Source organism: Littorina saxatilis, linkage group LG1, assembly GCF_037325665.1.
Source record: "Littorina saxatilis isolate snail1 linkage group LG1, US_GU_Lsax_2.0, whole genome shotgun sequence".
NCBI classification, from domain to species: domain Eukaryota; kingdom Metazoa; phylum Mollusca; class Gastropoda; order Littorinimorpha; family Littorinidae; genus Littorina; species Littorina saxatilis.
Window position 1 is genome coordinate 81,294,230 of NC_090245.1, and position 13,491 is coordinate 81,307,720.

Below are 13,491 nucleotides of genomic sequence, written 5' to 3' on the forward strand. Positions count from 1 at the left end.
ACACACACACACACACACACACTCACACACACACACGAGTACAGACTCATGCACGCGTGCGCACACACACACACACACACACACATACAAATACACACACCACACACACACTCACACACACACACGAGTACAGACGCATGCACGCGTGCGCACACACACACACAAATACACACACACACACACACACACACACAAACAGTAACACTAACACATGTGCACAAAATGAACACAAACACACACACCGCGCGAGAGAGAAAGATTACAGGGAGGCATGACGTCATGATGCATTAATTGACGTCAAAGACTTTCGACCGTGACGTATTCTTCTTACGCGAGCTTTATCCATAGACTTGGAAACTACGGAATTTCTACCCGTCCAAAGCGGCCTTGGGTGGCGTTTGCTCAAAAAATGGGGGCGCCAATTTTACCCACCGTATTTTTGTTAGTATGGTCCCAATTTTTGGTGAACTTCCATCTCCAACTGTGGCCCATTTTCGGGCACAAAGAATCCTTCTTTATCATGTATTATTCGGTATGCACATTTCTCAAATCGATTACAGTATAGCGTTCACGGGATACCTCCAGCTTCGCTGGGATAAAGAAATGAATGAACAGCAGAGAACGTAACATTTCAATCAGTCGAACAAGTGCCGATATCTTTAAATGCCTTGGGACATTTTGCGTTGGATGATTGATCAGTTCAGGAAATGCATCCTTAACCAGAAACCTGAAATTGAATTATTATTTTGAATATTAGAAAATAATAGGAATGTGGATACGATTGATTGCCCAAACAGACCCCTTTTTCGTGAAAGTGTTTTGCTCACCGAGAAAATGGAAAGGTCAATAGAAAGACACTGATAACGATCTTTGAATAATCAACGATGATGAACGTAGTTTGTGCTCCGCTCAAGGAAACGTGCACTATCTCCTACGTTGCTTTCTTTACCGGGTAACTATATATAAGAATAATTTGTTCCAAATTTCTCATTTGCAAAGTTGTGCATTTGACAAGCAGTGTGTCTGTTTTGAAGGTACATTGCACTGACTTCAAAGCTGAACTGTGTTCACTTGCAGAGAATGTCATATTTGCAAGAAAGTTCCGCTTTTGTGACGAGAAGAAATCACACATGTTCGCACCAACAAAGAAATGATGATCGTAGTTTGGTATTAACTGGTCGCATGGAAGGAATCGTCTTTGATTCCCAAACTGTAACAGTAGGGTTTTACAGAATGCCTTCTGTTGCTTACATTTAATTTCGAACGTGTATTGTTAGTTAAAAATGTGAAGAAAAGAAACACGGTTAAAGCCAGTATGCAACTGTAGGCTTTAAAAGACAGCTTTACGAACAGCAGTGAAGATCTGCCTCGGATCGGACAGTAAAACTTGTTTGCACTTTGACATAAATAGGATCTCATACCTTGTGAGCATGTGCGTACTATACTTAGGTTATCTTAAGTCCAGTTTATTGGTACATGTACTAACAAGGACGTGACGATTTCATGGCAGTGAAAACTACTCTGTGATGTGTACCAGGAGGAGCAGGAGTTCCGCAGAAAAAAGACAACATTCACGCAGCATTATCATTGTAGTGTAAATGACATCATGTGTACCGAAGAAGAACGTTGTGCGTACTTAACATCGCGTGTGGCCGTACAACAGTGAATCGGCATGTGCTGTCTATAATAAACAACACTTTACAAAATAACAACACAATCAACAACAAAAACCCATTTATATACGCAAAAGTAGTTACAAATGACTATGTAACGCTGGTTTTAAAAAAAAATGCCTTACCTTACCTTGCAATGCCTTGCCAATAATTTTCCGATAATTAACCTTAAGAAATAGAGAATTGAATATTTATGGTGATAAAAAAAAAGTCGTCAACTCATCTGAAAGTACACAACAACAAAAATCAGATAAGCAATAACAATGGATTGGTTAGGGTTAAACGACACAATGACCACGTCTAGTCAAATGTCGACAACAAACTGTAACAACTCCACGTCAGCAACAACAGCCATCGCAACCGAAACTATGACGTCATCACCGGCACATCCAAAGAGCGTCATGGACATGGTCTTCGTCGTCGTGGTGAGCGTGACGTCATTTCTGTCGGTGCCGAGCTGTGTCATCATCATCGCGATACACGTCAAGTGTCGTGACCTCAGAACCACAGGACGATCCATGTTGGTTCAGCTCAGTGTTGCTGATCTTCTTACGGCGGTGGGAAATCTAATGGGGGTCTTGTGGTTTTTATTCAGGTAAGCTAAATTTTGCTGCGATGATGCATTTTCTTTTAATTGAATTTCGTTTCCCTATTTTTGCACGAGTACATGTCAAATACACAAATACATTACAACAACAACAAAAACAAGAAAAACAAGTTCAGCCAATTTGCAGTATTACGCTTAATTTGTGCATCAAACAATCATTAAACATGTCTTAGTATGCGTTGATTCAACCACAGGATGGCGAGAGGCGAAATGCCGTTCTTTTATTTTTAAAGGTGATCCCTGACGCCTCTCGATTTTTGGACGTTAGCAGCTGGACTATCTGTTTCGAATTTCTCTCATTCTCAAATTCGTATCAACCTTGACTGAATGAAAAAAATCACTACTCTGACAAGAGAACAACAAGATCTTTGCCTCCCCTCGGTACCATTTTCACAGTTGTGGTGTAATTGATTTACCTTTTATATTTTGATTTTTGTATCAACCTCGACTGTCAGAATAAGTATCAGATACATGTATTGCTATCATGAAAAAATCAGTACTCTGACAAGGGAACATTGCCTTTTGAATTGTAGCAAGATTTTTGCCTCCCCTGGAGACCATTTTCACAGTTGTGGTATATATTTGATTTACCTTTAATGTTATGATTTTTATAGAAATGTTTAAACTAAAATCTCCCGGCTTCAAGACGTTCTTATTCCTTGTTTGTTATGATCTTTGTTACATTTTTAACAAAAAATCTCCCGGCAATCAAGAAGTGCTTATTCCTTGTATGTTATCATTTTTATATAATTTTTAACTAAAATCTTCTAGCAATCAAGGGGTTAACTCACTTATTTCTAACAGAGACTCGGAGGTACTAAACAGAAGCAGGGCCTATTGTGACACGCACAGTTCTCTGACCATCTTCTCCAGTATCGCCTCCTTCTTCTGGACGACGGTGACGGCGTTGTCGCTGTTCCTGGTGTTGGTCAGACACACCCACAACACCGTCCACACTCACTGGAAACCTATCTGGCTGCTGTGCTGGGGTGTTCCGAGTGAGTACAATGTTTGGTGTTTGGCACGTGAACAACATAGTTTGAAAGAATCTTTGAGGCGAACATAACGATTAGGTCGAACAGAGAGATTATCAAGTATCGAATGAATTGACTAAAAAAATCAACACAGCACACCAAATGATGTAGTCTGTCTAAAAATTATTGAGAATCTTCTGATTTAAAATGATATGTATATTTTTGTATAAACATACAAACGTCACGGCATATTATATATTAATGTAAAGGTTATTAAGTTCTTTATCTGAAAACCATGTTTGATATTCGAATCATCTCCCTTTGGTTGCACCAGGCGACAGTTATTGCCCTCGGTTGCAGAATAAGGGTTTACTGAAACAAACGTGTGATTTTTGACAACTTCAAATGGAGCAATTATGAAACTGATATAAGGTTGCAGTTACAGCTGTCGACATCCTTCTCCGTAGGGAAGCATACTTGTTGAGCCGATTTTGTGAAAACACGCGCGCATGATACAAAACAAGAGCGCCGCTTAAACGCTTATCATTCTCCTTATTTCAGTCTGGTGATAGACCAAATAGCCTGGACCGCCAACTCGTCACGTGACCCTTCGAGGTTACGACGCTCGACTTTCACAGGGGCGCTTAGCGTCCGGTTTGAAAGACAGTGAAAAGAAAGCACGCTCCAGTTATTTGTGACAATGGGAGGTGACAATGAACTGGATTTTCCAAAACTCCAAACTAAACTTAACAAAACTCATCGAAAAACATGTTCCATATGCACTTTAGCTGAGTTTACTTTAGCATTTTCAGAACTTACCTCGGCAACTTCGTCCATGTTTACAATCGACACCGGATATGACATCCCCCTGATTTCTGAAAGGCCAAGAAGAGCGGGGTAGTAGTTGCGCTGAAAAGGATAGCACGCTTTTCTGTACCTCTCTTCGTTCCTAAATGCGAGGGGCCGCTACCTCGTAATAGAGAGAAAGAGCGGAGAGAGAGCTAGTTGGCGGTCCAGGATAAATGGTCTATGGTCTGGTTTGATTTCAGCAATCATCACAGCAGCGGCCTTGGGTTTCGAGGTCCTAGGCTATGACCCTAAGATCACCCAGGCCAGCTGGTGTTGGATAGACCCTAAAACTCCCCATCAGCCGGTATGGAACTTCATGACGGGCAAGGCGTGGGAGCTGTTGGCTTACTTCCTCACTATCGTCTTCTACACTGCTGTCAGGATCAGCCTGCTTAGGCATAAGGTTTGTTTGTTTTCCATGTGTTGTTGTTGTCTGTTGCAGTATTGATCCTGGATTAATTTTGATCCCTTGACCCCCCCCCTCTACACACACACACACACACACACACACACACACACACACACACACAAACACACACACACACACACACACACACACACACACACACCATTAGGTGTGCAACTTCATCACTAACAAGACTTGGAAGCTACTGTCTTACTTCCTCACTGTAGCGTTCTCTACTGCCGTCCGAATTAATTAGCTTGCTCAGACATAAGGTTTGTTTCTGTGTCGTGTGTCTTCGGTTTCATCTGGATTTTATAATAAAAAACCGATGTTATTTGGGTCACCAAAAAGGAAAGCAAAAGAGCAAGCAGAAGACGAACAAGAAGGATACATCTGTCCGAGGTGTTGTCGTTAGCGGTAATATGAGAACATTTATTCATCCTACTTACGTGAGAGAGGCCACCTATGAGATAACAATATCGTTCAATTCTTTAGTGAGTATATCATGCATCAATCCAGTTTACTTAGAATTACTTTGTTTTTTTTAACGATTCAACGCAAATGAACATACACTCATTTGCTCAAAACCATGTTTCTCACAGGCAATCAGTGACAACGTCCTAAGTCATCGGCCTCGTCGCGACGGTATCCGTGATGCCAACATCAAGCTGATGTTCGTCCCGCTCGTCTTCATCGTCCTGAGACTGTGGGGCACTGTTAGGTTTCTTCTGGGTCTTGTGGACTACACTGCAGCCAACTCCCCCTATGCTGCGTGGATTGCCCCCCTTCAGGTTAGTGTGTTGTTGTTGTTGTTGTTGTTGTTGTTGTTGTTGTTGTTGTTGTTGTCCTGAGACTGTGGCACAATATGAGGTTTCTTTTGGGTCTTGTGGACTACACTACACAGAGGACTGGGTGGCCAAGTGGTAACGCACTTGCGCTCGGAAGCGAGAGGTTGCGAGTTCGACCCTGGGTCAGGGCGTTAGCAATTTTCTCCCCCCATTCCTAACCTAGGTGGTGGGTTCAAGTGCTATTCTTTCGGATGAGACAAAAAACCGAGGTCCCTTCGTGTACACTACATTGGGGTGTGTACGTTAAAGATCCCACGATTGACAAAAGGGTCTTTCCTGGCAAAATTGTATAGGCATATATAAAAATGTCCACCAAAATACCCGTGTGACTTGGAATAATAGGCCGTGAAAAGTAGGATATGCGCCGAAATGGCTGCGATCTGCTGGCCGATGTGAATGCGTGATGTATTGTGTAAAAAAATTCCATCTCACACGGCATAAATAAATCCCTGCGCCTTGAATATGTGCGCAATATAAATTGCATAAAATAAAAATAAAAAAATAAAAAAATAAATCCCTGCGCTTAGAACTGTACCCACGGAATACGCGCGATATAAGCCTCATATTGATTGATTGATTGATACACTGCGGCTAACTCCCCCTATGCTGCATGGATTTTTTTGTAGTTGTTGTAGTTGTTGTTGTAATTGTTGTTGTTGCTGCTGTTGTTGTTGTTGTTGTTGTTGTTGTTGTTGTTGTTGTTGTTGTTATTGTCTTTATCGTCACGAGACTGTAATTAAGGCACTGTCAGATTCCTCTTTGATCCTAGACTTGTGTGTGTCTAACATAGTTTATCATCAATGTGGAAACATTGAATCAGTACATCGATACAACGGAGGGAATGAAGTAAGCCTAGGGCTTAGGGTAATGGGGGTCGTTCACATAAATTCTTAGTTGCACTAATGTTGCTGCTGCCGCGTAAGATGGTGATGACGACGACGACAATGACGGTGAATGTTGTGTGTCTATATGTGTGTTCGTGTGTGTGTGCGTGCGTGCGTGCGTGCGTGCGTGCGTGCGTGCGTGCGTGCGTGTGTGTGTGTGTGTGTGTGTGTGTGTGTGTGTGTGTGTTTGTGTGTGTGTGTGTGTAAGAAAGAGAGAGATAGAGACAGAGACAAAGACTAAGAGATTTTAAAAAAAAGTACTGATTTGATTTGACCGCAAGCACGTTGACACACCTTCTCCACTGCAGGGTTTTGGCGACACGGCACAGGGGTTCTGCAACTTTGTGATGGACGTCATTTTTTCGCCCCAGTTCCGTCGTCGTCTGTTTTGCAGGACGTCGGATCCGCCAGCCACGTCCTCGTCGAGCAACTGTCGGACGACGTCCATCTCCACCGTGTCTGGACAACACGAATGCTAGGACAGGTTATTGCTTGAACATACCTTCCTTCCATAGATTCGACCAAACTTCGATTTGTGCTCAGAGCATCCTCCGCCTGGACATGCACTGAAACAAATCTATGTACAGCTAGGCTGCTCTCTATTCACAGAAATAGTGGTACCTATCAATCTGTGAAATTCATTTTACAGAAAATGACAACAAACAAACAAACTAAACGCACATTCACAAACAAACACACACACACACAAAGCAAACAAACAAACAAACAAACAAAACACACACACGACAAATACACAGTCACACAAACAAACAAACAAACAAACAAACAAACAAACAAACACACACACACACATACGCACACACACACACACACACACACACACACACACACACACACACACACACACACACACACACACACATACACACACAAACACTGAAACAAACAAAAGCAAAAAGGACCATCTTCACAAATAGTAGCCGGACTGTTGATGTCTGGTGTGTGTCCATTTGGAAGAATGGTCTTTTTCTAATTGTATTTCAAAGTCTAAGCAGGTCAGCGTTGGACTTCATATTTTTTTTGGTACAGAAAGGGCGGAATCTTCAAAGCCAAATATCTTCATTCTTAGAACATGAATATGTACCAGCATAAATGTTGAGATAATCGTCGCTTTGAATTCTAGCTTTGTTTCGTAAACTTGTCGTGTTAAGTCATAATTCTAATGTTCTGGTTGTTTCATAATCTAGTGTTTTTTCAGAAGACTGTCATAATATGTTGTAATATACACACGCACTCACACACACACACACACACACACACACACACACACACACACACACACACACACACGCACACACACACACACACACACACACGCACACACACACACACACACACACACACACACACACACACACACACACACACACACAAGCTTGCACTTTCATAGTTAAAACGTTCCTGTTAGTTTTAGCCTCTCGCCCCTTCTTTCTGCTCGTATGAGATTAAATCAATTAATGTATTTTGTGGTGGTGATATTTTGTATCATCCATAGTTAAATGTTCTGCTCTAAGACTACTGTTACAGTGATTACTTCGTTTGGTAAACACGACAAGTTCGGGCACACTCTATAGTCAGTCAATGTTTTGTAAACTCGCGAGTAATGGAATTGATTAAAACTAATGCACAGGGCTCCCCACGGACGCCCGTCCTAGAGGGACCATGGACCCCCACTTATAATATTTAGAGGGACCATGGACCCCCTAAGCGGAATTTTTAGAGGGTCCCATTTGCACCGTATAGTTCAGCCTCCTTTCCGATATCGTTCCCGCTTGAAATTGGCATAATTTGCGCTTGCACTTTGACTTAACTGACGACTACAGTCTGAAAAGACTACGTACGGGACGCACGACACCGGAAATGTAATGCGTCCCAGGACCCGCTCTTTATATGTGTAGTGCGTCCCGGGACCCCCTCCATGAATTTCTAGTACGTGATTTCGGCTTTTAGTGCGTATAGGACGCAGAGACGCGCACTTTGGGGAGCCCTGAATGCAACATGAATACAGATGTAATGTTGAACCTTAACAAGAACAATTTCCTCGCACTCCATTGCACACTGATTTGCCCGATTTTTTAATCAAATCGAGATTACTGAGCGTTCAAACAAATTCGCCGGATTTCGGTAAACAAACCTTGCTGATTAGATACACACAGCTGTATTGTCGCTGTGTAGACTTGGACCGCTTTTTAATCACCGGAACTAATGTGTGTGAATGCTCCACGCATGGCCTGCGTGCGGGGTGTGTGTCAAAAAGTAGTATGGACTTTGGTTTGGGGAAAAAAAGAAGAAATGATACTCAACATCGCCATCATCATAATAATCATAATGAGAAAACACATAAACACACAGACGCGCACACGCACGCACGCACGCACGCACGCACGCGATCACCCACCCACCCACCCACCCACCAACCCACACATTGTAATTGCGTTGGTGGTTTTTGTCGGTCGCTGGGATTGACAAACAAATCGTGACGATTTTTTGGTGTTGCTTTTTGCTGGGCTGCGTTTGCTTTTAAGCGGTTTCATTCATTCCAATCATGAATAAACAATTCGCTGTGTCCGACAACATTAAAACAGCACTCTCTGAACGGGAGGAAAGCAAAGACATGTGTGTCACATTCAGTTATCAGTTATCAGATCTCTCTCTCTCTCTCTCTCTCTCTCTCTCTCTCTCTCTCTCTCTCTCTCTCTCTCTCTCTCTCTCTCTCTCTCTCTCTCGCTCTCTCTCTCTCCCCTCTCTCTCTCTTTTTCTCTCTCTCTATCCCTCTCTCTCGTTCCCCCCTCTCTCTCTCTCTCTCTCTCTCTCACACACAGACACACACAGACACAGACATACACACACACACTCACACACATACATACACACACACACAGACATACACACACACACACACACACACACACACACACATAAACGCATATTCGCAAACCGTTCCTGCGGAATATGGCCCGATGATCGGAATAGGGCTGTGTGAGTCTATCCAATCACAAACTCCGCATCCCCCCACGTGTCTATCAGAATAGTATATATAAATGTGTATGTGTGTGTGTCTGTCTGTGTCCGTGTGTGAAAACATTTACCCACACAAGTTAACTTGGTCACAGCTCAGTGGCAAAACTCACGGTCTTCGTGAAGTTCGACAAAGTGTAAAAACGTGAACTGCTATCACCAGCTTTTTTGTTTTATTGACTTGTTCATATGTTGTAATCGTAAATATGTGTTGTTAGAAGTGCATTATTAGGTAAGATCATATACCTATAGTTTTTTAGAATGTGTCCATAAGCGTTAGCTTGTTATTGTTCTATGGTGTTTATGTGTGAAACGTTTGCTTATAACTAAAGTGAATAAAGCTTGCTTTACCCAATTTATTTTTAGACTTTTTTTTCTCGCTCATTTCTCTCTTCTAAAGTATTCCAAACAGACAGTTCTAACAACTCGTACTCGTTCTCAATCTTGATCGCAGTTATCTCCCTTCCATGATTTTCCTCTGCGCAGTGATTTTGCAAAATGTGTTTAGGGACTTTCGACCAGTAAATCAATCGCCCTGGGCGTAACAGGGAGCTTTATTTTTTGTCCAAAGAGAAATTGTCGCACATATCGACTTGAAATCATTATTTGCGTGGTTTTTGTGTGCGTGTCTTTTAATGTAGCGTATAATTTTCGGCTTGGCTCGGTGGATTTTGTGTGGATTTATGTGTACTTATAACTCATCTTAAATTCCAACGCTAATACTGTCTGTCAATGTCCTTGCAACATTCGCCCACCCCCCACGCCCAATCTTCTTCTTTTAATGTGAATATTCACTGGGTTGTTTTTTTTTACTTGCTCTTTACTTCTGTGGGTTGGTTGTTTTCATTTCGTTCTCATTTGACTGCTCAAAGTGTCGCATGTTTATTCATGTGAATGACGTCAGCAAAGGGTTAAAATCTGGGCTTCATTTTCATCCCTTGATTGTGTGCCAGGAATAACCCGCAAGCAGTGGCGCGGACACGACAAAATCGACTACTAATTAAGTGAACGGGAAAAATAGGCATGATATCAGGCTGGCACGAATTACCCGTCTGGGAAAAAATATCCCCCTCCTCTCTTTCTCTAACACACACACACACACACACACACACACACACACACACACACACACACACACACACACACACACACACACACACAAACACATTTTACAGACTATTCACAGATAAGATCAGAGTGCACAGGACCTTGAGCGCTTCTCGTGACCACGACAGTTGAAGACCATTCAATTAGGCCTATTCTCTCAAGAGACAGACACACCATGCAATTTCACACAGCCGTATAAAGATATAACCCTTCCCTTTTGAACTGACATGTGCACCATCACATAATATTGCTATTTCATATGTTACGTGGATTTCCATTGGTCAATTGGGCAAAACTGAGCTCAGTGCAAAAGTGATATCGACGACATTTCCGTCGATCAGTTTTGATATCGACGACCTCTTTATTGCTTCCCCACTTCAAAAACAAAAACACCTAAATTTAAAAACAAACAAATATATATGAAAATGTAATTATCCCAGAATTTAGTTGAGCAAGTGACTAAAGACTTTTTGAAAGGAAAGACATTTTAAAATACTGAAAAGTACAAGAAAAGAGTGAACAAAAAGAAATAATAATCAGAGGGAGGAATATGGAACAGCCAAAACTGAGACAAATACTTTTGTAATTTCTTTACAGAAAGTACAAAATGTCCAGAGAATTAGCAATATATCTAACATTGACTGACTGTGTGATGATATCTTCTGCCATTGGTCTGTTTCGACAGTGATATCAAAATCTCGACCTCCGGTCTCGATTTTGATATCACTGTCTCAACAGACCATAGCAGAAGATATCATCGCACAGTCAGTCAATATTGGGTAATATCTGCTCGCGCTTTTACATGGCTGACCCCAAGAGAAAGCTTTTTCTTCAACTAAGACACGTGAAGCCTACCCAACATCTACAGCTTTGGAAGAGAAGTACTCTTTTTTATCTCTGTTTTTGTTGTTTATGTATTTATTTATCTATGTTTATTGAATTTTATTTCATTAGTCTTTTTGTGTGTGTGTGCTGAATTTCTGTTCTCAGTTTGACATAGGTGTGAATTCTTTCAGAAAAGAGCAAATAAAAAATAAAAAATAAAAATGCACAGAAAGCACACCCATATTTAAAAAAAACAAATTCTGAGAGGGAGATGTCCTTACGTAATGTGAAAGCAAATGCCCATATATATATATAAATCCGCCTATAGGGCGACCATTGTAAAAAGGGGTTTTATGGCTACCAGTGCTATATCCGGGTTTTTTAAAGCAATATTAACTAAATTTTGTAATTACATTTGCTAAGTGACCTACACCCAACAGTCAAGTATTGACTGTGAAAATCAGTCAAGATTAAGATATAGGTGTTTAACATCGTCGCCTTAATGAAGATGATATGTTTACACTCAGTTAAAAAGATATTTGTATAAGTATCGTGGTTGACTAAAGACCCTTTTTTGCAAAGGACGGCCTAAGTCTCAAAATCACTTATTCAATTTTGTGCTCAAACAGTAAATCCCAACTTGATGCGATTTACAAGCAAGATACGTTAGGTACTTTCTCCTCGATAGCGCATGGGGTCAATGTTGTCAGGCCAATGAAATTGGAGAAAAAGACGCCAAAACTTGGGGCGACCGACTTTCGGTCGCCCTAAATCGAAAGGGTTGTAAAATGGGGGCTTTAGGGCGACATTTGGTCTCAGTCGGATTAAGATTTATATATCTATATATTTCGGTTTTGGTGTAGGCGGTCACTTGCAATTAAAGATCATTACCTTTCACGCCTTCCATGATTTCCTTGGTCCATGATACCTTGACCGATATGCACAGATCGATGCAACACATTGCAGAGAGCAATTTCCCGAACACCGTGCTCTTGTTTTTTTATCGGTTGAAATAAATGTGGTTTTACTCAAGAATCGGAGGCTAACCTATGCCTGTTTCTCGTACGATTGCATCCAACACTCATGTGACATGGATGAACAACAACAACAACAACAACAACAACAACAACAACAACAACAACAACAACAACAACAACAACAACAAAATCCACCATTCAAGATATCATATCCGTATACAATACGCAATGATGGCATCGATTCAATAAAAAATTAATAATGAACAGGATATATATACAGACAACGTCAACCATTTTGGTGTCAAAACATGCAAGATTTTGCATGAATTCCAACAATTTTCAACCAGCAACATGTCCTTGAGACCAAAAGCGGGAACTGAAGTGGTTTCTCTTAACGGCAACTCAGATGCGAACTGATAAGGAAGGGAATTATCAACACAGGCATAGTTTGCTCAGGTTGTTTGAGGAATGTCTTGTTACGTTGGCCGCCTGCGCATTCAAGGCAAAACTGGGAAATTAAAGGAGAGTGGTCGATTATGATGGAAGGGTGGTCAAGACTGTGAACGATAACAAGCTTTAACAGGGTTTGTTGTTCCCGAAATCGATGAACGAATTTTCGTATTACAAAGTTTTAGTTTCCTTTAAGGCTTTATGGCCAGTGGTTGTCTGTAACATGGGTTTTGCTTTAGCGTTACGCATTGATTTATAACAGTTGTGTCGGTGTCTTCAAAAAGCAGATTGGTCACAAAAGGAGGACGCTTTTACAAGTGATTTTTGCTGAAGCTTGGTCTTGAAATTTACTGTTTCAGACTTTTCAACAGAGTATTTACAAGGTAAGTGATATTCAAGTGTCGTTTTCAATTGTCGTTGCGATAGGTATGACTATCTGATATGTGGTTTCTAGTCCATTTTTACAAAGTAGTCTTTATTTCGACGGCACAGCTGCAAAGAATTTATTGACAAAGACCAAAACTTAAAATATATCGTACTGATTTATCGTATAGATCGAGATACGCATTTCCTCTCTTCTTTTCTGTGTTTGTAATGTACGCACGAATCACGATCTACCTAAGTTTTCTTATGACCAAGAAACAGTTTATTGTGTTTGTATGTGGTTGAACACAAACAGCATAACTTATGATAAAAAAAAGCAACGACTTTTTCAATTAATTTTTCGACAACATCAACTCGTAATGAATACCACAAAAGCTACAGCCAGCTAAACGAATAATGCGACGTGAACGTACAATCCTTTGTAATAAATATCAGTTTGTATGCGTGTTATTTTTTATTCTACTCCAG

General features: G+C 41.1%; 1 protein-coding gene across 1 annotated transcript; it reads left to right on the forward strand.

The window, feature by feature from the left end:
- Positions 1-2,041: 2,041 nt before the first annotated feature.
- Positions 2,042-6,720, forward strand: LOC138949896 (G-protein coupled receptor 157-like). The gene is made up of 5 exons (XM_070321709.1): positions 2,042-2,268; positions 3,133-3,278; positions 4,304-4,506; positions 5,112-5,300; positions 6,550-6,720. Exons 1-5 carry the CDS (start codon positions 2,042-2,044, stop codon positions 6,718-6,720), a joined length of 936 nt encoding a protein of 311 aa, XP_070177810.1.
- The last annotated feature ends 6,771 nt before the right edge of the window (positions 6,721-13,491 follow it).